The following is a 23,482-nucleotide window of genomic DNA, read 5'->3' as shown; positions in this document are numbered from 1 at the left end:
GTAATGGAGTTCACACTTGGCTTAACTTCCTTTCTTGGATGTTATATTGTTAGTTTATCTGCAGTAGAATTTTTTACTGTTTTGTGTAATAGAGGGAAAATTATATGATCATTTTGGAGACAACTTGTTAGTCCTTAAGTGTTAAGAGGTTTAGAATGTTTGTAAGTTTAGAATGTTGGCCTTTGAGTAGTATGGGGGGGATACAGAAAAAGTAAGATATGATATACTACCAAAGAAATCTTTTCTTTACTATGCTTATAGTAGCCAGTACAGTGGATGGCATGTGGTAATAATACTAGTTAACATTTATCCTAAATTTACTGTTACTCTTCAGATGACCTTTACAAGTGTTTATTTTTTCATCAGCTAAGGTAGGTTTTATTATTGACCTATTTTTTATTCATCAGGGAGATTAAGACCCATTGAAGTAAAGTATCTCGTCCGTGGTTAATAAGTGGGAGAGGCAGAATTTGAACACAGGTGTTGTGACCACATGGTCTCCCGGTATACAACCCATGTTTTTTGATTGAATGCTGTTTAAAGGTCACCTTCTTAGAGAAACATTCCCTGACAGCTGTCCCACCCCATCCTGCTCCTAGGCCGTTAGTCCATTTTTCTGGAACTTTGAATACTCATGTGTTAGAATAAAGCTTCTCTGATTTTTGCAATGTATAGAATCGATCTCTTTGCAGAGGTCAGAGGTTGGTTATGATGTACTTTTGTCTTCTAGTGAAAGGCAAAGAACAAGAGAAGACTTCTGATGTCAAGTCCATTAAAGGTGAGTTCATCCAAAGTGATATGCTTCGCATTTATGAGCTCTTAATCCTGTTATGTTCTCCCTTCTTTTGGCATTAATCATTTCTGCCTTATTTTTAAATTATTTATGATTGTGACTTATTTCCCTCTTTAACCTGTAACTCCTTAATACTATCAGAAGATAGGCTTTTACTGAGCACTTGGTGGCTGCACTAGTGAACCATTACCCTCCTCATTCATCACACATTTGATTGTTCCCGAACAAGTGATTATCTATCTTTACTTACTGAAACAAAACAAAGGCTACTCACTTGAACAGTCTTGACAGCTGAGGGAAACCACTCCCATTTCTAAGGCTTGGTTTTCTGTTTATTCAGAAATGTGACTGATTGCTGTTTTTACTTCTTTATTACTTTTACTGAATTGCCTTATTTTAAAATTTATTTGGACAACTTTGTTCTCAATATATCATCCTTATTTATAGGTTAGAGTGTGCTTTTTTTTTTTTAAGATTATAATCTCTGCTGTGTTTTTGACTTATTTCATTATGTCCAGTGTATAGAGATTGGAATGGGAAAATTACAATGGAAATTATTTCCATATTCACTAGATATAAATTTCATAAATGTAACTTAATTACATCAAATCTGTAGATTGCTACATTTAGTTTTTTTTTTAATCTGTTTTTTATCTGTTGTGATTGACATTGAATGTTTATCATGTTATGTTCAATTTGCCAGGGAGAATAATTGTAATTTATTATGAGTTTTGCAAGATTAGCTTTGTTGTCTATTTCTGATAATTTAAAGCCAGTTGAATCCCACAATAGTTCAGACTGCCTTTTTTTAAGCCAAATTTGATTGGCACTGATAAAGGCTGAAAGTCCTTAGCCAGCAGCAGCTTGTGAAGACTAGATCTGATTGTGTGGAAGGAAGGAACTTTGATATTTCAGGAACTCAGAACACCAGTCTTCTATACCAGACTTTGCCATTGACATTCTGACCTTGGGAAGTCATGTAACTTTCATCAGATTTCTCATTTGTAGAATGAGGGGATTGGTCTAGCCATTTTGAGATCTCTAAATTTTAAATCTAGGCTAAAAATTTCTAAGCTCATTTTATGTTGTAATGCATAGTCTGTGCTTTGTAGTCACTGACTTAATCTTAAAATAATACAAAAGTAGTATGGGAGATACCCTTCCAAGAAGTTTGCAGTCTGATTAGAACGACAAACTTAGTCTCAGAACAATAGCAAATAAAGCAAAATAATAATAGCTACTGTTTATGGAATATGCTTTCTGTTCTAGTGATTAGACAAAAACCTTAGCTATGGCAGTGAATAATAAAGACTTATCCTTAATGAAAATACAGATTGGTAGAGGAGAGGAACATTAATCAATAATTCCACAGATAACTTGGGCTAGATTGGTAGTGATGGAATAGAAAGATATGGACAGAGTTGAAAAAAAATTAGGAGCTAAAATGAATAGAAATTTGTTATTGATTAAATATGAGGTATGAAGGAGAGGGAGACTTAAGGTTAATGGCTACCTTTCTGGCTTGCTTAACAGAAGAAAACTGGAAAATTATATGTTCAGTTTTAGTATTTAGAGTGATATGTGCTTTCGAGTTACTAATTTACATATGTTGTACACACAAGTAATTTTAGGGTCTAACTTTTTAATAAAAGGTTAGAGACTCTAACAGACCTATGGTTTAAGTCCTGCCTGTTGAAATGGCTCTTTACTAGCTCATAGTCCTAGGGCACACTATTTAACCTTTTTACTTTTGTGTCTTCACCTTTAAAATAGGGATTGCTGGATTATTATGCGAGGTAAATAAAATATTGTCCTCCCCTTAAAAGAAAGTGTTCATAGAGAAACCAAACCAATACAGTGCCTAATAATATATAGTAGGTTCTCCATTTGCAACTATTATCTAGTTCTAGCATAGTAGTCCCTCAGTATTGAATTAGTCAAATTAAGTGAAGTATTGCAAGGAGTTCAGATGAATTTGCAATTAATAAATGATTTATGAAGTTGAGGGGAAAGTTCATGGAAATGAAAGATGATTTTTTTCTTCTCCCTGCCAGCCTAGTGTTTTATTTCTTTGATTGTATATTATTCACGGGGAGCTTCAGGTAAGTAAAGGGAAATGGTTACAGAAAGATTGAGATGACATTATAGAGGGTCCTTAACTTCCAGAAAAGAAAGTGGAGACAGAGAAAATGGAGCTACTGTGGTTTTTGAGCAGGATACTGATGTACTTAACAGTGTTTATAAAAGTTCAATCTGCAAAGGTTATGTAGGATAGAGACCTTAGAAGTTCTTTTGTAATATAGGAGGACCAGTACTAAGGGTGCAGTTGAAAATGAACAGGTAAGTAGATATTTAAACATCTTGAAGGAAAAGGTACAGATATTGGCAAGTAAATGGATACTGTGAAATGGGACCATGAAACTGGGTGTGTTGGTGCATGCCTGTAATCCCAGCAGTTTGGGAGGCTGAGGCAGGAGGATCTAAGGTTCAAAGCCAGCCTCAGCAACTTAGTGAGGCTCTAAGCAGGGAGACCCTGTCTCTAAATAAAATACAAAAAAAGGGCTGGAGATGTGGCTTAGTTGTTAAGTGCCCCTGAATTCTAACCCCAAAACAAAACCAAAAACAAAAACAAAAACAAAGAAAAACCAAGGGGCGAAACTGATTTTGAGAACCAGAGACTGGTAGATTGAACAGAGATCAGGAAATTAGGAAGGCGAATTAGTTTAGAAGAACATGTGATAAGTTTGGTATTTGGAAGAATTGAGCTTGAAATGGCAAACTTAAGTGGGAATATCTAATAGTAAATGATTGTAGATACAAAACTGGAGTTCAGGTTAAAGAATAGGTCTGAGGTAGAAGTCAGGGATTCTCCAGCTGTTCTACAGAGGTGTCCGTAGTGAGGCATGAGGAAGACTGTTTTTCCCTTGAATCAGACAGAATTACTCTGGTTCTGTCCATTTTGCAGACATATCAGGGTCTGTATTTTATTAAGTTTATTTAGGGGAAGAAAAAGTTTACAACTTAAGGAAAAGTGTAAAAACTGTTGTTGTCGTAATAATTGGAGGTTTAAGAATAAATGCGCTGTCTAGCAAAAAGAATTAAAAAACAGCCTTAGGAGGACCAGAAGTTAAGGAAGAAGACTATTTCTGACACAGTGGACATTTAATAAATGTATTCTCAAACAATGAGAAGGATGAACAGATAGAAAATTAGGGAGTATAGTACCATGGAGATTGAAGTAAGATGGAATATCAGGAAGGAGCAGATAAATAAGAGGTACTAGTTCTAACAAGTTAAGGGTGGCAGAAGCCTTGCACAAGTGAATTAGTAGCGTATTACATTATCATAGACATCTAATTAAGAAACAGAAGTCTGACTTTTCCCATGGAATCTTACTTGTAACTTATTTTTTTAAAAGCACTTTTTAAAAAACTTTGTTTTTATGTGGTGCTGAGGATGGAACCCAGTGTCTCACATGTGCTAGGCAAGCGCTCTACCACTGAGCCACAACCCCAACCCTGTTACTTGCAACTTATTGTCTATATAAGAAAACTATTGTTTATAAGCTTGCTAAAATGATTTTGCTCCCTTCAATAAAAATAAAGTTTTCTTCTAAAGTTAGGCAAATAGTTTGAAGACATTTACTCTCCATTTCATAATTCCCAAAAGTCTTATTGAATGACTGATAAATTTAAATGCCTGTTAAACAGGTATAGAGATACATATTTTAAAATATTTTATCCTATAAACACATCCCAAGGAGCCATCCACTGAATTATAGTAGTATGTATTCTTTTTTAAAAATATTTTTTATATGTTGATAAACCTTTATTTTATTCATTTATTTATTTGTGGTGCTGAGAATCCAACCCAGTGCCTCACTCATGCTAGACAAGTGCTCTACCACTGAGCCACAACTCCAGCCCCAGTAGTATGTATTCTTCATACATACTTCATTACTCAGATTTTGCTTCTGAGATTATTGCTGAAATCAAGAGCATTTACACAGGTATCAGGAGATAAACATCTTTAATTACTGAGAGCATTTATCTTGAGGCAGAGAATGTTAAGTGACCTTTATCATTTTTCTCCTTGTTTTAGCAAGAAAGCAAAACTTCTAAAAACCTTTCATAAGAGTCATTGATAGTTCTGTGGAATACACAGGATAGGTAGAATCTTAATTTGTCTGTACTTTGACAGTTTTGTAATGTTGAGTTATTTCCTATTAGTGCATTGGTAACTAACTTCTTTATTCTGAAGTCAAAAGGATGATACTAGTATTTCTTCAGACTACTAAACAAAATCTATTTTGTAAATTTTTTTGTGTTACTGGGGATTGAATCCAGGCCGCACACATGCTTGGCAACCATTCTACCACTGAACTTTACTTCCATCTCACGTTTTGTAAATTTTAAGTGTGCTTCTTGTTTTTTTGTGTGCTGGAGATTGAACCTGGGGCCTTGTGCATGGGAGGCAAGCACTCTACCAACTGAGCTATATCCCCAGCCCAGTGTGCTTCATTTTTGAACTTTAATCATCAGTGTATTTTATCAGATGAGGAAATCTTGTTACTTGACTAAAAAAAAAATTCTAAAGATTATTTTGATTATTTCTTCAGTTCCCCCACCCAGTATTGATTTTATAATTTTAGTTTTGCTACTGAAGCAAGGATTAAGAAATTGAAAGGGTCCATATTTCAGAATGCTTTCTGGTTTTGGTACTTTCTGTTCTTCATAGACGAAGTTTTCAAAGAAGTATTTCTCTTATTCATGTTAAGTACAGTATTTTGAGAGTTATAAATAATATTGTGTTATTCTTTCCATTTTCTGCTATTTTTTTAGTTATCTTTCATCTTATGTATTTTTTGTTGAGTATGCTGCTTTAGCAAAGTGTTTTATGAAACTTATTTTTTTTTTAATTTTAGTTGTAGATGCACATGGTATCTTTCTTTATTTTTTTATGTGGTGCTGAGAATTTAACCTAGTGCCTCACACGTGCTAGGCAAGCACTGAGCCACAACCCCAGCCCATAAAACTTAATTTTTAAAACTTTCTGAAAGTAATCTGAAGAGTTTTAGATTATCATATAGTGCTTAGTTAACAACTTTTTATTATTATTATTATTACAGCTTCAGTATCTGTACATTCCCCACAAAAAAGCACTAAAAATCATGCCTTGCTGGAGGCTGCAGGACCAAGTCATGTTGCAATCAATGCCATTTCTGCCAACATGGATTCTTTTTCAAGTAGCAGGACAGCTACACTTAAGAAACAGCCAAGTCACATGGAGGCTGCTCATTTTGGGGACTTAGGTAAGTGGCTATCACTGTTCGTTGACTGCTGATAAAGAAAGGACTTCAGTACATATGTGAAACTCCTGTTACAGTATACTGAACAATATAATTGCAAGGGACTTTGAAAAAAATGTTTTTAAACCAAAATGTAAAAAAACATGACCAGTACAGAAATGAGCAGTTTCCAGAAGTACATTTGAACACTAAATACATAAAAAAGATGCCTTATTTTAGTAATATTGAGGGAAATCTAAATTAAAATAATGAGTTCAAACACATTAGCATATATTTAAGGTTTGGTCATTTGAATATTAGTGAAGAAGCAGGGAAATAACCATTCTTATTTAGTGATGATCTAAATTGGTGAACACTTTTTGGAAAGCAATCTGTTTGATAGTGTTTGTCAAAATATAAAATATGTGTGCCATATAGGCAACACTTCTTTGTAAAACCTGGCCCTTAGCTATGCTCACACAGAAGCACAAAAATCTGTATGTATGTGTAAGGTTATTTGTAGTAGTGTTGTTCATGATAACACAAGATTAGGAACAACATATAGATCCTGTTAAGACAGAAGTAATCACATTTGATATACTCATACCCTGGAATACAGTGTAGCCATTTAAAAGTCTAAGAAAGAAGAATATCTAAGATGCGTTAAAGCGAAAACAGGTCACATAGTAGTACATATGGTAAAGATCCCTGTTATGTTAATAAAAATGTCCTCCACAAAGAGATGTGTAGGAGATCCTTGTTTTCTGAGTATTTGTTACTCAAAACTTCTTCACTTACAAAAATTGCATGTTGTCATAAATAGAAAAAAAATCCATAAATGAATTAATTGACTTCTAATGAAATTATTCCCTCTTTTGACATCTCTTTGCTTACTATTGTATATACTCAACCTAGGATGTTTGACCTCTCTGGGTTACACTCAACAATGCACTACAAACAAAATGCTTATTGGTCACAAAGTAAAATTATAAGTTTTACTGGACGAATTGTTGGTGGGAATGTAAAATGGTATAGTCACTCTGGAAAGCAGTGTGACAGTTTCTTGTAAAACTAAACATAGAATTACCATATGACTCAGTAATTGCACTTTTAGACACTTATCTAAGAGAAATGAAAATTTTATGTTTACACAACAGTCTGTACACAAATGTTTATGGCAGCTTACTAGTGATAAAGTGAATGTCCTTCAGCAGCTGAATGACCTGGTAAATTCATACCACAGAATACTACTTATAAATAAAAAGAAATAAACTATAAACACAACAGGGATGAATTTCAAAGGAATTGTGGAAAGAGACGAAAGCCAATCATAAAAGGAATGTTACTGAAAGCTTGATCCTTGTCCCTGATGCCAATCCAAAAATAAAGACAAGTTTTTAAGAAAAAGGAAAAAGAAGTTTTATTGCTTTGCTAGCAAGGGAGAAATACAGGGAACTCCTGTCCCAAAGGCTGTGATTCTGCACATGAGTAGGAACAGGGGGCTTTTAAAGAGGTGATTCACAGGCTACATTTCACATGGCCTCTATTGAAGTTGTAATTCACTTGCTAATTTGGGAAATAGTCTTTTCTGAGATCTTCTGGTACCTTCCCCAAAGTCTGGATTATTTCATTCCAATGGTGGGTGTGTGCTCAAGAACAGATAACTGCCTAGGATGGTGAAGAAGGTAATCCTGTTTCCCCTGAGATTAGGAAGAGGGAGAGAGGGAAACATGTTCATTTTAAAAATCAGTTGCAGTGGCAGGACAGCAAGGGCTATATTCAAAGCATAAAATGGACCACTGTTACAGTAATATGGCAGAATTACATTTGCATAGCATTCTTGAACTGATAAAATTAGAAAAATGAAGAAATTAATGTCTGCCAGTTCTTAGTGATGGGGGAGGTAAGGAGGCTAGGTGAGTATGGTTATGAATGGGCAGCATGAGAAATCCTTGTGGTATTGATACTTTAATGTCTTGGCAGTGAATGCATGTATCTACACATGATAAAATAACGTAGAACTAAATATACACAAATAAATATAAGTAAAATTGAGGAAATTTGGAATAAAATTGGTGGATTCTATCATTGTGAGCATCATTGTATAATATTGTACTATAGTTTTCCAAGATACTACTGAGGTGAAAATTCAGAGATTCAAGGGCTCTTCCTTTCTTCTTTTTCCTCCCTCCCTCTCTTCCTTGATTGGGATAGAACCCAGGCCTTGCACATGCTGGGTAAGCAATGTGCTTCTGGGCTACAGTCTCAGCCCTACAAGGGATTTTTTATATTATTTCTCACAAATCTGTGTGAATTTACCATTATCTTAGAGTTTAATTAAAATTTTAAGTCTTACAAAATATCAGGATGATACTATCAAAGATGGATTAGTTAATGTTGACAGTTAACATTGACTAGTTAACATTTAGGATGATGGCACATGAAGTGCTTCCAAGGAGGAAGATTTAAATACCAACAGATTAAGGAAAATTTAATGAAACCCTCAGGTAATTTTATGAAAATGACTCTATGATCATGGTGTGAAGGTCCAAAATTTTTTTTACTTTCTCATTTATCCTAATAATTGGCTTGTGGTTATAATGATAACCTAAATTTAACTAAATACAAAGTAAGAAAAATGTATCTTTTATTAAATTTAGTTTTATTCTTTGTGGTAAGATCCCAAAGCTACTCTTACAAGTAATGTGAAGAGTTCTTAACATCTTTATAGCTGTATTCACACATTCACAATTTTTCTTCAGGATAAGTGCTCGTAAGTAGAGTCATTTAATAGAAAATTCTTGTAGTTTCCTAAGGTTTTATTGTGTGTTCCCGAATGCTCCCCTAAAAAGATTTTGCCAGTTTATATTCTCATCCCCAGTACATGAGAGTGTTCCCTATGTCCCTTTGCCTTTGATAGTACTTACTTATTTATTTATTTATTTATTGAAAAAACATCTTCCAGTTTGACAGGCAAAAATGTCATCTTATATTACTTTTTTTTTTTTTTTTGTTTATGCAACTTTATTGAAGAAAAGTCAATTGCCAGCAGAGCTATTAATTTCATCCATTGACAACTTGCATCATTTATTCAGTGCTACATTAAACAGCGTATTGAGAGATAGATTAACTAATAGCTCCAAGCCTCCTAACAATTTAAAGGAAAATACAAAATGTTTTGAGACCCTATTTTGGAATACAAAGGGTGTTTGACTTCCAATTTCCATTCTCTGTAGAACAAGAACAGGTCATTCCTTTATTGACATGCATAAAATACATCACATTTTCTGTTCTGCTGATGCTATAAATTCAATACCATTTGTCCAGCCATATCAGTTATGAGCATAAAGCGTATCATGTAACCTCAAATCTCTAACAGTGGAAGGTTTAAATAAAACGGATGCTGCTAGAATAATTTTGCTTCCTTTGATGTGACTACTGAGCATCCATCTCTCTCTCCCCCTCAGGTGATTTCTTAAGCATGTTAGAACAGTGAGGAAAGGTTTAGTCTTATAACCAAGTTAGAGTAAAGACATTGGCCACATAGTACACGTGCTCCATTTTTAAAAATAATTCTGAATCTTGGGTAACTATTCTCTTATAACTACTTTACAGTTTCTAAGATCAGTTATTGTCCAGAGCTGGAAGGACTCAAGTCTTCTCAGATGATCATGTGAATGAATGGAGGGAGGTAGACAAAAAATAAAATTAGAAAAGATGAGGTCTGATAGGGGAGCCTCCGGATAAGAAAATCAAAAAAGGAACAGTAATTTAAAGTTTATTCCAGCTATAATGCAGGTTATTCTGACTTTAAGGTAGCATCACATGGCATACTTCTGAGTCCATTCTGAGATATTCTGCTGTACTTATCTCTGTTTTATACATTTGTGCAGTCTCTGGCACGAAAGGGTCATTGGGTTTGGATCACATAGCAGTGAACAAATGGATAAAAGACCTTTAGAATAGTTTAAACAGGAGACCATTGTGATCTTAGAATATTGAGACAAATGCTGCCATTACTGTTAATATTTATATAACAAATTCTTGTTGTAAATGTACCCTCAGGTGGTTTGAAGGGCTAGTCTGTAGGAAAATGAATTGTCAAAAAGAATACACCACCTTGATATGGGCTGTCGTTAGGTCCCATAATTGTGGCTTGCCAGTGAAACATATCATGCCCACCTGGACCTGCAGAACATTGCCCTGGAGGATCATGGGTCAGGTCACTAAGTGACTTATTAATCTGTTTCAGCACCATAGTCTGTTTTTTTTTTTTTTTTTAATATGTTTTTTAGTTGTAGATGGACACAGTACCTTTATTTTATTTATTTTTATGTGGTGCTGAGGATCAAACCTAGTACCTCACTCAAGCTAGGCAAGTGCTTTACCAGACATTTTCTGGGTTTGTTTTTTTTTTTTTTTTGCGGTACTGGAGATCGAACTCAGGGCCTTGTGCTTGCAAGGCAAGCACTCTACCAGCTGAGCTATCTCCCCAGCCCTATTTTCTGGGGTTTTAATGAGGTCAGAAAACACTTTTAAATAAGTTTATTAGCACTTTTTATTGACCCTTTTTCTTTGCGACTGGTATCATAGATTATTCACATCATAAAATTATTTTTTTCTTTTAAGAATTTACATGGTTTGAATTAACACCAGCAGGAGATAATGAGGACTAAGTAACAAAGTGCTTTTCTGTAATTTAAATGAGTTTTGGATAGTTATTTTTCTCTTTGTTTATAAACCAAAATCATAGTATCTATAGTTCATTCATTGTGGTTGCTGGAAAATAATTTATTCAAGAACCCTCAAGTATCATTGTGCTAAAGTGATTGAATAATCTTTCTTTGTGAATTTATTTGTTACCTAACTTGATTTTTTTTTTACTTCTTTTAGGCAGATCTTGTCTGGACTACCAGACTCAAGAGACCAAATCAAGTCTTTCCAAAACCCTTGAACAAGTCTTGCGTGACACTGTTGTCCTCCCATATTTCATTCAATTCATGGAACTTCGGAGAATGGAACATTTGGTTAAATTTTGGTTAGAAGCTGAAAGTTTTCATTCTACAACTTGGTCCCGAATAAGAGCACACAGTCTGAACACAGTGAAGCAGAGCTCTCTGGCTGAGCCTGTCTCTCCATCAAAAAAGCAGGAAACTACGACATCTTTTGTAACTGAGTCCCTTGACAAGAGATTGGAGGGTTCTAGCTCAGCCCAGTTGCTTATGACTCAATCAGAAGGAATTAACCTGAATAATAGAACTAACAACACTCAGAACCACTTGCTGCTTTCCCAGGAATGTGACAGTGCCCATTCTCTCCACCTTGAAATGGCCAGAGCAGGAACTAGTCAAGTTTCCATGGACACTCAAGAATCCTCCACCAGACTTATAACAGCCAGTAGAAATAGTCCGTCTTCTCCACTAAAAGAATTGTCAGGAAAACTAATGAAAAGTAAGTATGTGATTTTCTTGTTTCTGTTTTTAATTCACAAAGCAGAACTTAAGATGAGAAATAAAAGAATTAGAATAGTATCTTCTAACTGTTTGCAAATTTGGGATGATTTGGAGAGCGGAGTGGAGTCAGACCAGTGTATAAAAAAGGAGCAGGAGGGATATCTAGAGTCATTGCATCCTTTAAGAGAGTTGGAAATCAAACCATTATCCATCTTCTGTCTCCATCTATTTTACTGCACTTTGCAGACCAAGTTTTTATATATATATTTTTTTAATTGTTAGCAGGTACTGCCAGATATGTATTGAAATTCTGTGCTAAGTGTATATTTGGATTTCATTTAATAGCCACAACACCTGTATGAAGTAGGAATTATTATCTGTTTTACAAGGGAGAAAACCATGACTCAAAGGTTAAGTAACTTGCCCTGGGTTGTACAGTAAGTGAGGAACTGGAATTAGAACCCAGGCATTTTGACAAACAGCACCCCTTACTTTCTCTTCCCTTCTCATGTCTTCTCTCCTGTTTTCTAGTAGTTTAGAAACTGCACATTCTTATTCCTTAGTTATTACTTCCTGGAATTCCCATTACACAAACTCCATGTTTTTCTCTTCTCTTTCATCTTATCTGTTCCTTGTTTCTCAAAGGGTTGGTGGCTTCTTTATGGGTTCATTGATTCCCTAAAGTTGGTTCTTTGTTACTGAATCAACTTTAGCATGTTATCTTCATTGTAAAATGATTGAATTCTTCATTTCTAGAAATGCTTTTATTTTCTTCAATTGTGTTTGATTGTTTTTCATAGTTTCTTGTACCTTTTACCCTTCATCCTACCTCTGAATCCTGTCTTTTACTTCCTTAATTTTATTAAACGTAGGGCCGGGACGGTAGCTTAGTGATAGATGATAGAGATCTTGCCTAGCTTGAGGAAGGCTCTGGGTAAACACAGCACCATCAAAAATAAATAACTTCATTGAACATATATTCATTGTCTGATAATTCCATTGTCTGTTGCTTTTATGAATCTGATTTAACATTTGTTTCTTCAGATTCACATTCTTTTTTTTTTTTTTTTTTTTTTTGCGGTGCTGGGGATCGAACCCAGGGCCTTGTGCTTGCAAGGCAAGCACTCTACTGACTGAGCTACCTCCCCAGCCCCAGATTCACATTCTTGGTGTGGTGTGATTTAAGTGATTTTTAGCTATGAACTTGTTTCATGACGTTCTGCCACCATTCTCTAACCAATTGAGCTTAACTGACTTTCATGAGCCTTTACCTGTGGGCATTTAAATACTCTGTGTAAATGAAGTTTTCAGGTGTATTTGCTTTTGCTTTTGTCATGCACTTGGGGCCTGCCTCACTACCTTTCTGGTACTACTTAAAACAGTTTATTTGGGTTTTTCAGGCCCTAAACCCAGAAGTAGTCTTGTGGTCAGGAATTGTCAAAAGATTTTTCTAGTTTTTTCCTCTGGCATCAGCACACTCTGAGAGGTCTTTTATTCCCCTCCTTAGTTGATCCACCATAGATGTTGCCCCTTGAACTTCTGGCTTTAGACACACCGTTTGTCTAATTTCCCTTGTTTGGGCCCTGGGCAGTTGCCCTTTAAAGTGAAAATTCCAGGTCTTTGGAGATTGAGCCATTTTTTTTCCCCCTTAAGTGAATGCCTTGCCTTGCACCTTTTTCTATCTGAATTTGTACTGATTCCTACAAAATCTAGAAAGCTTTGACTATCTGAAGTTATTTTTTAAATGAACAAAATTTATTCAGAATGTTAACCTTTGAGTTTTTTTCCCCACTCAGCAAGATAGCTTTGAAATTCATCCATATTGTTGATTATATCAATAGTTCATTTCTTTTTATTTCCAAGTAGTATCCCTTTGTATGGGTATACTTCATTGATCTACTGGAGGACATTTAGATTGTTTCAGTTGTTGATGATTTTAAATAGAACTGATGTAACCATTTGTGTACAGGTTTTTGTGTAGACATAGTTTTTATTTCTGTAGGGTAAATGTCTGGCAGTGGATTTGCTAGATTATATATGCTACTAAGTGTATATTTAATTATATAATAATTAAATCTAATTATATAATAATTAAATCTACTGCTAGACTGTTTTACAGAAAGTACCATTTTGCATTCTTAGCAGCAATGTGTGAGAGTTACTATTGCTTCTTATCTTAACCAGCACATGATATTGTCAGTGTTTTGTTTATTGTGTTTTTTTTAAACCATTCTAATAGATATGTAGTAGCATCTCATTGTGGTTTTACTTTGCATTTCTCTAACGGCTGATGATGTGTGGAGTATTTTTTTGTGTTTCTTATCCATGTTCTTTGGTGAATTGTTCACATCTTTCCCATAGTTTATTGGGTGGTCTGTTTCATTGTTGAAATTTGAGAGTTTCAGATATTCTGGTTGTAATTTTTTAATGTGATTTGCAAATGTTTACTTCCATGTAAGCATTTCAGTTTGACTTTTCATTCTTTTAAGTGATTTTCTCAGAGCAGAATAACTTTTGACTAAGTCTATCTTACCAACTTTTTCTTTTATAGATGTGCTTTTGGAATCATATGTAAGAGCCCTTTGCCTAATGAGAGGTCATAAAGATTTTCTCCCCATGTTTTCTTATAAAAGTATTTTGGCTTTACCCTTTACATTTTTATATATGATTCTTTTTGAGTTAATATTGTATAATGTGTTATGGTTACGTCAAGGTTTATGTTTTATGTTTATTTTGACAAATGAATGTTCAGTTGTTCCAACACTATTTATTTATTTATTTGCAGTGCTGAGGTTTGAATCCAAGGGCCTTTGCTTGTGAGACAAGCACTCTACCAACTGAGCTATATCCCCAGCCCTCCAACACCATTTATTAAAAGAATACTCTTACTGCATTAAATTGCCTTTGCACCTTGGCCACATTGGTGTAGGCCTCTGAGTCCCCAAACTTTGTTCTTTTTCTAAAATTATTTGGACTGTTCTAGTCCTCCCCATTATAAATTTTAGAATTAACTTGTCTACATCTTCCAAAAAAAAAAAAAAAACCTCTGCTGGAATTTTGTTAAAATTGTGTTCAATCTATAATTCAGTTTGGGAAGAATTTATGTGTTAAATATGTCAAAGAGTACAATCCATGAACATGCTATGTATCTCCATTTACCTAGGCCTTTGACTTCTTTTCATCACCTTTGTATAGTTTCAACATATGGAGCCTTCATACTTTGTTAGAATTATATCTTAAGTATTTCTCTCTTTTTCTTTTTGGTGCTATTTTGAATGATAGTGTATTAAAAATTGTGTTTCAAATTTTTCATGGCTAGCATATAAAACAATTGATTTTTGTTTTATGTTGTCTTTGTATTCTATGACTTACTAAACTCACTATTCCTAGGACCTTTTTTGTACGTTTCTTGGAATTTTTCTGTATAGATAATTATGTGGTCTTTGAATAGGAATGGGGAGTTTTATTTCTTCATTTCCAATCTGTTTGTTCTCTCAGTCTTGTTTTCTTGTCTTGTTCACTAGCTAGGACATCTATTACCATGTTGTTTAGGAGTGGTGAAAATGGATATTCTTTTCTGGAAGGAAAAGCATTCTGTTTTCCCTCATTAAGTCGGAGGTTAACTAAAGCCTATTTGTAAATGCCCTTTATCAGTTTTATGAACTTTCCTTATCTTGCTAGTTTGTTGAAAGTTATTGTTGTATTAAATCATAAATGGGTGTTGAATTTTGTCATACTTTTTTCTGTTATTTGATATGACTGGTTTTCCTTTTGTCCGTTAATATTTTGGATTATATTGATCGATTTTTGAATGTTGGATCAGTATTGTAGTCTCAGAATAAACTCCACTTGCTTGTGGTATATTTTTATTTGTTGCTGGATTTGACTTCAAAAGGTTTTTTAAAACATTTTTCTACCTTTGTCTTATAGTCCTTTTATCTGGTTTGGAAATGTCAGATTGAGTTGGTTGATGATGGTATTCAGTTTTTCTGTATCCTTCCAGATAATTTGTTTGCGATCATATTACTCTATTACTGAGAGAAGGTAGAAGTGTGTTGACGTCTCCAACTATAATTGTGAGTTTTTCCAATTCTTTTAATTTTCATTATTATTATTATTATCATTATTATTACTACTAGGGATCGAACCCAGGGGAACTTTACCACTGAGCTACATCCCCAGCCCTTTTTACTTTTTAGTTTGAGATAGGATTTTGCTCAGTGCTTAGGGCCTTGCTAAATTACTGAGGCTGGCCTTGAACTTGTGATCCTCCTCCTGCTTCAGCCTTCTGAACAGCTGATTACAGGTGTGTGCCACTGTGTCTGGCTCCAATTCTTTTAATTCAGTCTGGTTTTGTTTCCTGTATTTTGAGGCTCTGTTGTAAGGTATATACACATTCAGAATTATTTACTTACTTGGTGAATGGCTTCTTTTATCATGGTATACTTTCTTTATAGTAATGTTCCTTGTTCTGAGGTCAGAAATATCTGCTGTATGCCTTACACAGAAACTCCAGCTTTCATTTGATTAGTATTTATATGTTATCTTTTTTCATTACTTTGGGGCTATCTTTACAATTTTATTTGAAGTGAGTTTCTTGTAGGTAACATATAGTTGGATCGTATTACTTTAGTCATTCTGACAATCTCTGTGGGGTTTTTTTGTTGGTAAATTTAATTAGTTCAATATAGATTTTAGTGTAATTCTTTATATTAAATAATTACTGCAATGTGATTATATTACAATATGTCAGCATAATTATTGATATCGGTGAATATAATTATAGTATGGTCATAAAATATAGTATGTTTGGATTCATGTATCCCAGTTTATTATTTGTTTGTTGTTCTGTTCCTTGATTTCTCCTTTTCTGCTTTCTTTTGTATTGTTTGGAATTTTTTAGTTTATTGAGTTTTCTTTTTTCTCTTTTTTTTCATACTAGGGATTGAACCCAGGGACCCTTTACCATTGAGCTACATATCCAGCTCTTTTTATATTTTTATTTTGAGACAGTCTTGCTAAGTTGCTCAGGGCCTCGATAAGTTGCTGAGACTGGCCTCAAATTTGAGATCCTTCTGCTTCACCCTCCAGAGTCACTGGGGTTAAAGGTATACGCCACTGCACCCTGGTGTTTTTGAGTTCTTGATTGTATTTCTTTGTGTAGACTTTTAGTGGCTTCTCTGGAAATTACAATATGCATGCCTTTGCACAGTATACTTAAAATTAATATTCTATCATTCCAGTGAAATGTGGAAACCTTACTGTCACATAGATTTATATTTTGTAGTTGTCAACTATACATTGAAAGTCTTTCATAAAATGTTACAATTTTTGCTTTTTTTTTTTTATTGTGAACAAATGGGATACATGTTCTTTCTCTGTTTGTACATAGAGTAAAGGCATACCATTTGTGTAATCATACGTTTACATAGGGTGATGTTGGTTGATTCATTCTGTTATTTTTTCCCCTTCCCCCCACCCCTCCCATCCCTCTTTTCCCTCTATACAGTCCTTCCTTCCCCCATTCTTGCCGCCCTCCCTAACCCTCACTCTAACCCTAAAACTAACCCCTCCCACACCCCATTATGTATCATCATCCACTTATCAGCGAGATCATTCTTCCTTTGGTTTTTTGAGATTGGCTTATCTCACTTAGCATGATATTCTCCAATTTCGTCCATTTGCTTGCAAATGCCATAAATTTATCATTCTTTATGGCTGAGTAATATTCCATTGTATATATATATGCCACAGTTTCTTTATCCATTCATCAACTGAAGGGCATCTAGGTTGGTTCCACAATCTGGCTATGGTGAATTGAGCAGCAATGAACATTGATGTGGCTGTATCTCTGTAGTATGCTGATTTTAAGTCCTTTGGGTATAGGCCAAGGAGTGGGATAGCTGGGTCAAATGGTAGGTCCATTCCAAGTTTTCTAAGGAATCTCCATACTGCCTTCCAGAGTGGTTGCACTAATTTGCAACCCCACCAGCAATGTATGAGTGTACCTTTTTCCCTACATCCTCGCCAACACCTGTTGTTGCTTGTGTTCTTGATAATGGCCATTCTGATTGGGGTGAGATGGAATCTTAGAGTGGTTTTGATTTGCATTTCTTTTATTACTAGAGATGTTGAACACTTTTCCATATGTTTGTTGATTGTTTGTAGGTCTTCTTCTGTGAAGTGTCTGTTCATTTCCTTAGACCATTTGTCGATTGGGTTATTTGTAGTCTTGGTGTTGAGTTTTTTGAGTTCTTTATAGATTCTGGAGATTAGTGCTCTATCTGAAGTATGATTGGCAAAGATTTTCTCCCACTCTGTAGGCTCTTTCTTCACATTGCTGATAGTTTCCTTTGCTGAGAGAAAGCTTTTTAGTTTGAATCTATCCCAGTTGTTGATTCTTGCTTTTATTTCTTGTGCTATGGGAGTCCTGTTGAGAAAGTCTGGTCCTAAGCCGACATGTTGAAGATCTGGACCTACTTTTTCTTCTATAAGATGCAGGGTCTCTGGTCTGATTCCGAGGTCCTTAATCCATTTTGAGTTTAGTTTTGTGCACGGTGAGAGATATGGGTTTATTTTCATTTTGTTGCATATGGATTTCCAATTTTCCCAGCACCATTTGTTGAAGAGGCTATCTTTTCTCTATTGCATATTTTTGGCCCCTTTGTCTAGTATGAGGAAATTATATTTATTTGGGTTTGTGTCTGTGTCCTCTATTCTGTACCATTGATCTCCCTGTCTATTTTGGTACCAATACCATGCCGTTTTTGTTACTATTGAAGTTCAGGTATTGTAATACCCCCTGCTTCATTTTTCCTGCGAAGGATTGCTTTAGCAATTCTGGGTACAATTTTTGCTTTCAACTGTGGTACATGGTTTAAAGAATCTAGGAGGAAAATGGTTGTCTTTTATTTACCCAGTTATTTTCTATTGTTGTTGTTCCTTTATCTTTGAAGTTCATTTTATTGTTTCTGTTGTTTTGCCATCTCAGGAATTTCCTGTAGCATTTCTTTTCTTTCTTGGTACTGGGGATTGAACCCAGAGGGCTCAGTAGAGCCACATCCCTAACCCTTTTAATTTTTTTATTTTGAGACAGGGTCTCACTAAGTTGCTTAGGGTCTTGCTAGGTTGCTGAGGCTAATTTTGAACTTGAAATTCTCCTGCCTCAGCCTCCTGCACTGCTAGGATTACAGGCATGCACCACCATTTGTACCACCATGACTGGCCCCTTGCTTTCATTCTTGTTATTTCATTTGATAGAGAATTCTGGGTTGGTTATTATTATTATTATTATTATTATTATTATTATTATTATTATTTTATTTATTTATTTTTTGCATGGTGCTGGGGATTGAACCCAGGACCTTGTGCATAGGAGGCAAGCACTCTAGGAACTGAGTTATATCCCCAGCCCTTTTTTTTTCCCTTTTCCTTTTTAACCACTTTACAAGTTGTTTCATTGTTTTCTGGCCTGCATGGTTACTGGTGATTAATTTGTTACATCTTGGAATCATTATTACTATATATTTAACACTTTGCTTTTAAGTTTTTTTTTTTTTTTTTCTCTCTTAAGTATTCAACAATTTGGTTATGGTATTTAAACATGAATATGAATTTCTTTGTGTTTCTTCCTACTTGAGGTTTACTGAACTTTGCATTTGTATAAGTTTGGGGGATTTGGGGCAAATTTGGGGAATTTTCAGCCATTCATTCTTTTAAAAAAAAAAAAAAATCGACACTCTAGTGTTTGTCTGCTCCTTCTAGAATTTTTAATGATCAAATGTTAGAGCTCTACTATTGTTCTACAGGTTGGTTCCTAAGGCTGTATTTACTTTTTTTCCACTCTTATTTTTTTTCCTCCAACTTTGTAGCTTTCTGTTCATTTATCCTCAAATTCACTGATTCTTTCCTTTGTCATTTCCATTCTGTTATTGGGTCTTTGTTTTCTTAAAAAAAATTTTTTTTTTTAAATTCTAGTTGGACACAATACGTTTATTTATTTATTTTTAGATTGTGCTGGGGATTGAATACAGTGCCTCACATGTGCATACTGCCTCTGACTGCAGCAACCCCAGCCCCTATTTATTTTTTTATTTTTTTATTTTTTTGAGATGGGGGTCTCTTGCCTAGTGTAGCCTCAACCTTCTGCTTTCAAGTGATCCTCCTGCCTCAGCCTCCCAATTAACTAAGACTACAGGTCTGCACCTAGCTTGCCTAGTATTTATGAGTTAATTTTTTTTTTATGAGTTAATTTTTTAAAAAGTGTATTAACTACTGGGTGCAGTGGCACATGCGTGCAATCCCAGCAGCTCAGGAGGCTGAGGCAGGAGAATCATCATTTCAAAGACAGCCTTGGCAACTTATTGACCCTAAGCAACTCAGATACCCTGTCTCTAAATAACATACAATAAAGGAATGTGACTTAGTGGTTAAATGCCTCTGAGTTCAGTCCCTGGTACCAAAAAAAAAAAAAAAAAAAAAAAAAAAAGTATTAGCTTTTGTTTTAAATGTTTATTAATGTTTTAAAATTTATTAACATCCTTAATATGTGAAAACTTAAAGTTTTCTGAATCCCACAGAAAAGCATAACCTAGTTTTATGTTTCTGAAATTAGATTTAAGGGTATCTACACAAATTCCTACTGTGTTTGTCCAGGATTGGCAGCTATTTTTAATTAATGGAAAAGCAAGCAGTTGGAAACAAGCATATTTTATTTTTAAAATTTTTTACAGATGTTTTCTGCAAATTAGATGTCTGTTTTTCCTGCTTAATTTGTTCATACTAGCTATGCAACAAATGTTTGCTAAAAGAATGGAATTAGTTTAGATTATTTTAGATCTGGCAAATGGGAAACAGTTCCCCCAAATCTTCAAAAATGGTGTCTCTCACCAAGCCCTGGGTTATAGATAGGATAAATTTACAAGCAAAATAACTCCCCTTCCCAGAAACAATTTTTTACATAATTTTTTAGCTTGGAGACAGCACTGAGCTTTTTAGTCATGACCTTATACTTTCTTTTCTTTTCCCTCTGTAGATTCTTGTTTTAATAACATAAGAATACTTTTTAAAATTGACAGGTAAAAATTATATACAGTTATGGTGTAGAACATAATGTTATGAGGGGCTGCCAATGTAGCTTAGTAGTATAGCACTTGCCTACTACCATGTGTGAGGCAGTGGGTTTGATCCTCAGCACCACATTAAAAAATAAAATAAAGGTATTGTGTCCATCTACAATTTTAAAAATGTTTTTAAAAAAACATAATGTTTTAACATATGTATACATCGTGGAATGGCAAAATCATGCTATTAAATATTCTCATTACCTGACATACCATTTGCTTGTGTTGAGAACATTTAATCTTTTCTCTTAACAACTTTCAAGGGTACAATTAGTTATTAACTGTATTGTCCACATTGTGCATTTGCTATACACTGCATTTCATTTATCAATTCATCCATTTTGTAGCTGTGGAAATCAGAATGTAAGTGAAAATATAACATACTAAAATTTTTGGGATGAAACAAAAGTGGTACTAAGAGGAAAATTTGAAGCTAGAGATGTAGCTCAGTGGTAGAGCACTTGTTCTGGCATGAGTGAGGTGCATATAAATTTATAATTGTTTTCTCTTCCTAATGTAGCAGTGAATGTGAGATGAATATACAGACATGATTGCAGGATCATATAGTAGTCCTGTTTTTATTTTTATTTTTTGAGAAACCTCCATGTTATTTTTCATAGCAGTTGCACCATTTTACATTTCTACCAACAGTGTACAAGGTCAATCTTTTCCATATTCTTATCAGTACTTGTTATCTTTTGACTTTTTTGTAATGGTCATCCTAACAGGAGCGAGATGATATTTCACTGTAGTTTTGACTTACATTTCCCTGATACTATTGATGTTGAACATTTATTTCATTTTCAAAGGGGGCATTTGAGCCAGGTGCTATGGCACACACCTATAAATCCCAGATTCTTAGGAGACTAAGGAAGGAGGATCACAAGTTCAAGGTCACCGTGGTCATTTTAGCAAGATCCTGTCTTGAAACAGAATTTTTTTAAAAAGGTCCTGGTGATATAGCTCAGTGGTAGAGTACTTGCCCTAGCATGTATGAGGTCCTGGGTTCAATCCCCAGTATCACATACCCACAAAAAAAGATGTTTGTCTGTCTTCATTGGAGAAATGTCTTTTCAATTTTCAATTCCTTTGTCTTCAAACTGAGTGATTTGATTTTTTGCCATTGAGTTGTAGGATTTCCTTTTGTATTTTGGATATTAATCCATATCATATAAATGGTTTGTAAACATTTTCTACCATTCCAGAGTTTGTTTTCTTTGCTGTGCAGAAGTTTTTTAGTTCACTATAGTCCCACTTGTTTTTGTTTTTGATGCCTGTACTTTTTATGTTAAATCTAAGAAAGCATTTTCTAATCCAATGTCATGAAACTTTTTCACCTTATATTTTCTTTTAGGAATTTTATAGTTTGGGTCTTGTATCTTTTATCCTTTTTGAATTAATTTTGGTATAGGGTATAAGATAAAGGTCCACCTTTACTCTTTTGCATGTGGATTTCCAGATTTCCCAGTGCTATGTGTTGAAGATGCTGTTCTTTCCCTATTTTGTGTTTTTGGTTCACTTTATCAAAAATCAGTTAACTAGCCTGGTGCAGTGTCCATGCCTATAGTCCCAGCAGCTCAGGAGGCCAAGGCAGGAGGATCACAAGTTCAAAGCCAGCCTCAGCAATTTAGCGAGGCCCCAAGCAACTCAGTAAGTCCCTGTCTCTAAATAAAATACAGAATAGAACTGGGGTTGTGGCTCAGTGTTCAAGTGCCCTTAAGTTCAATCCCTGGTACCCTACCCTGCCCCGCCCCCCCCAAATTCAATTAACTGAGCTGGGGTTGTAGCTTAGTGGTAAGTGCTTGCCTAGCACTTGTGAGGCACTGGGTTCAATCCTCAGCACCACAGAAAAGCAAATAAATGGGGGCTGGGGATATAGCTCAGTTGGTAGAGTGCTTGTCTCCCAAGCACAAGGCCCGGGTTCAGACCCCAGCACCACAAAAAAAAAAAAAAAGGCAAATAAATAAAACAAAAGTATTGTGTTCATCTACAACTAAAAAAAAAAAAATTAACTGTATGCGTGAGTTTTTTTCCCTGCTTTCTATTCTGTTGCATTGGTCTGTTTATCTGTTTATGTCAGTACCATATCATTTCAGTTACTATAGCTTTGTGATAAATTTTGAAATCATAATGTGTGATACCTCCAGATTTGTTCTTTTTAAAGTCCTTTTTAGTTATTAGTCTGTTTAGACTTTTTAAAAATTTCTTGGTGATTTAGTAGGCTTTTGTTTCTAGAAATTTGTCCATTTTTCCTTGGTTATCTAATTTGTTAGTATATAGTTGTTTATAGTAGTCTCTTATGATCCTTTTTTATTTCTGTGGCATCAGTTGCAATGTCTCCTCTTTCATTTCTGATTTTATTTGCATATTCTCCCCCCATTTTTTTAACCTAGCTTAAGGGTTTGTCAACTTTATTGATCTTTTCAAAAACACAATTCTTATCTTCATTGATTTTTTTTTCTATTTTCTCTGTTTTGTTCTTTCCTAATCTTTCCTTTCTTCTCCTAACCTTGAACTTTATTCTTTTTCTAGTTTCTTGAGATATAAAGTTAGGTTGTTAATTTGAGATCTCTTTTTTAATGTAGGTGTTTATTATTTTGAACTTCCCTGTTAGTACTGCTTTTGCAATATCTCAAAAGTTTTAGTGTGTTGAATTTTCACTTATTTCAAGATATTTTCTGATTTCCTTTCTGATTTGTTCTTTGACCCATTCATTGTTCAAGAGTATGTTGTTTAATTTTGACATATTTTTGAATTTTGAAGTTTTCCTTTAGCTGTTGCTTTCTAGTTTCATTTCATTGTGTTTAGAAAAGATACTTGCAATGAT

At 34.6% G+C, this 23,482-nt stretch overlaps 1 protein-coding gene and 1 pseudogene across 2 annotated transcripts in view; one reads left to right on the top strand and one right to left on the bottom strand.

Moving 5' to 3' along the window:
* Positions 1 to 23,482, top strand: part of Akap10 (A-kinase anchoring protein 10) — a 71,564-nt gene that overhangs the window by 5,641 nt on the left and 42,441 nt on the right. For both annotated transcript variants that reach the window (XM_047543679.1, XM_047543680.1), the window contains exons 2-4: positions 731 to 778; positions 5,922 to 6,104; positions 10,974 to 11,531. In XM_047543679.1, coding sequence (XP_047399635.1) covers positions 731 to 778; positions 5,922 to 6,104; positions 10,974 to 11,531 — 789 coding nt within the window. The remainder of the gene's footprint in view (positions 1 to 730; positions 779 to 5,921; positions 6,105 to 10,973; positions 11,532 to 23,482) is intronic.
* On the bottom strand, positions 9,902 to 10,338 carry LOC124979216 (ubiquitin-conjugating enzyme E2 D3-like; annotated as a pseudogene).

This window comes from Sciurus carolinensis, chromosome 3, assembly GCF_902686445.1.
Source record: "Sciurus carolinensis chromosome 3, mSciCar1.2, whole genome shotgun sequence".
NCBI classification, from domain to species: Eukaryota; Metazoa; Chordata; class Mammalia; order Rodentia; family Sciuridae; genus Sciurus; species Sciurus carolinensis.
This window is presented reverse-complemented; position numbering and strand designations above follow the sequence as displayed.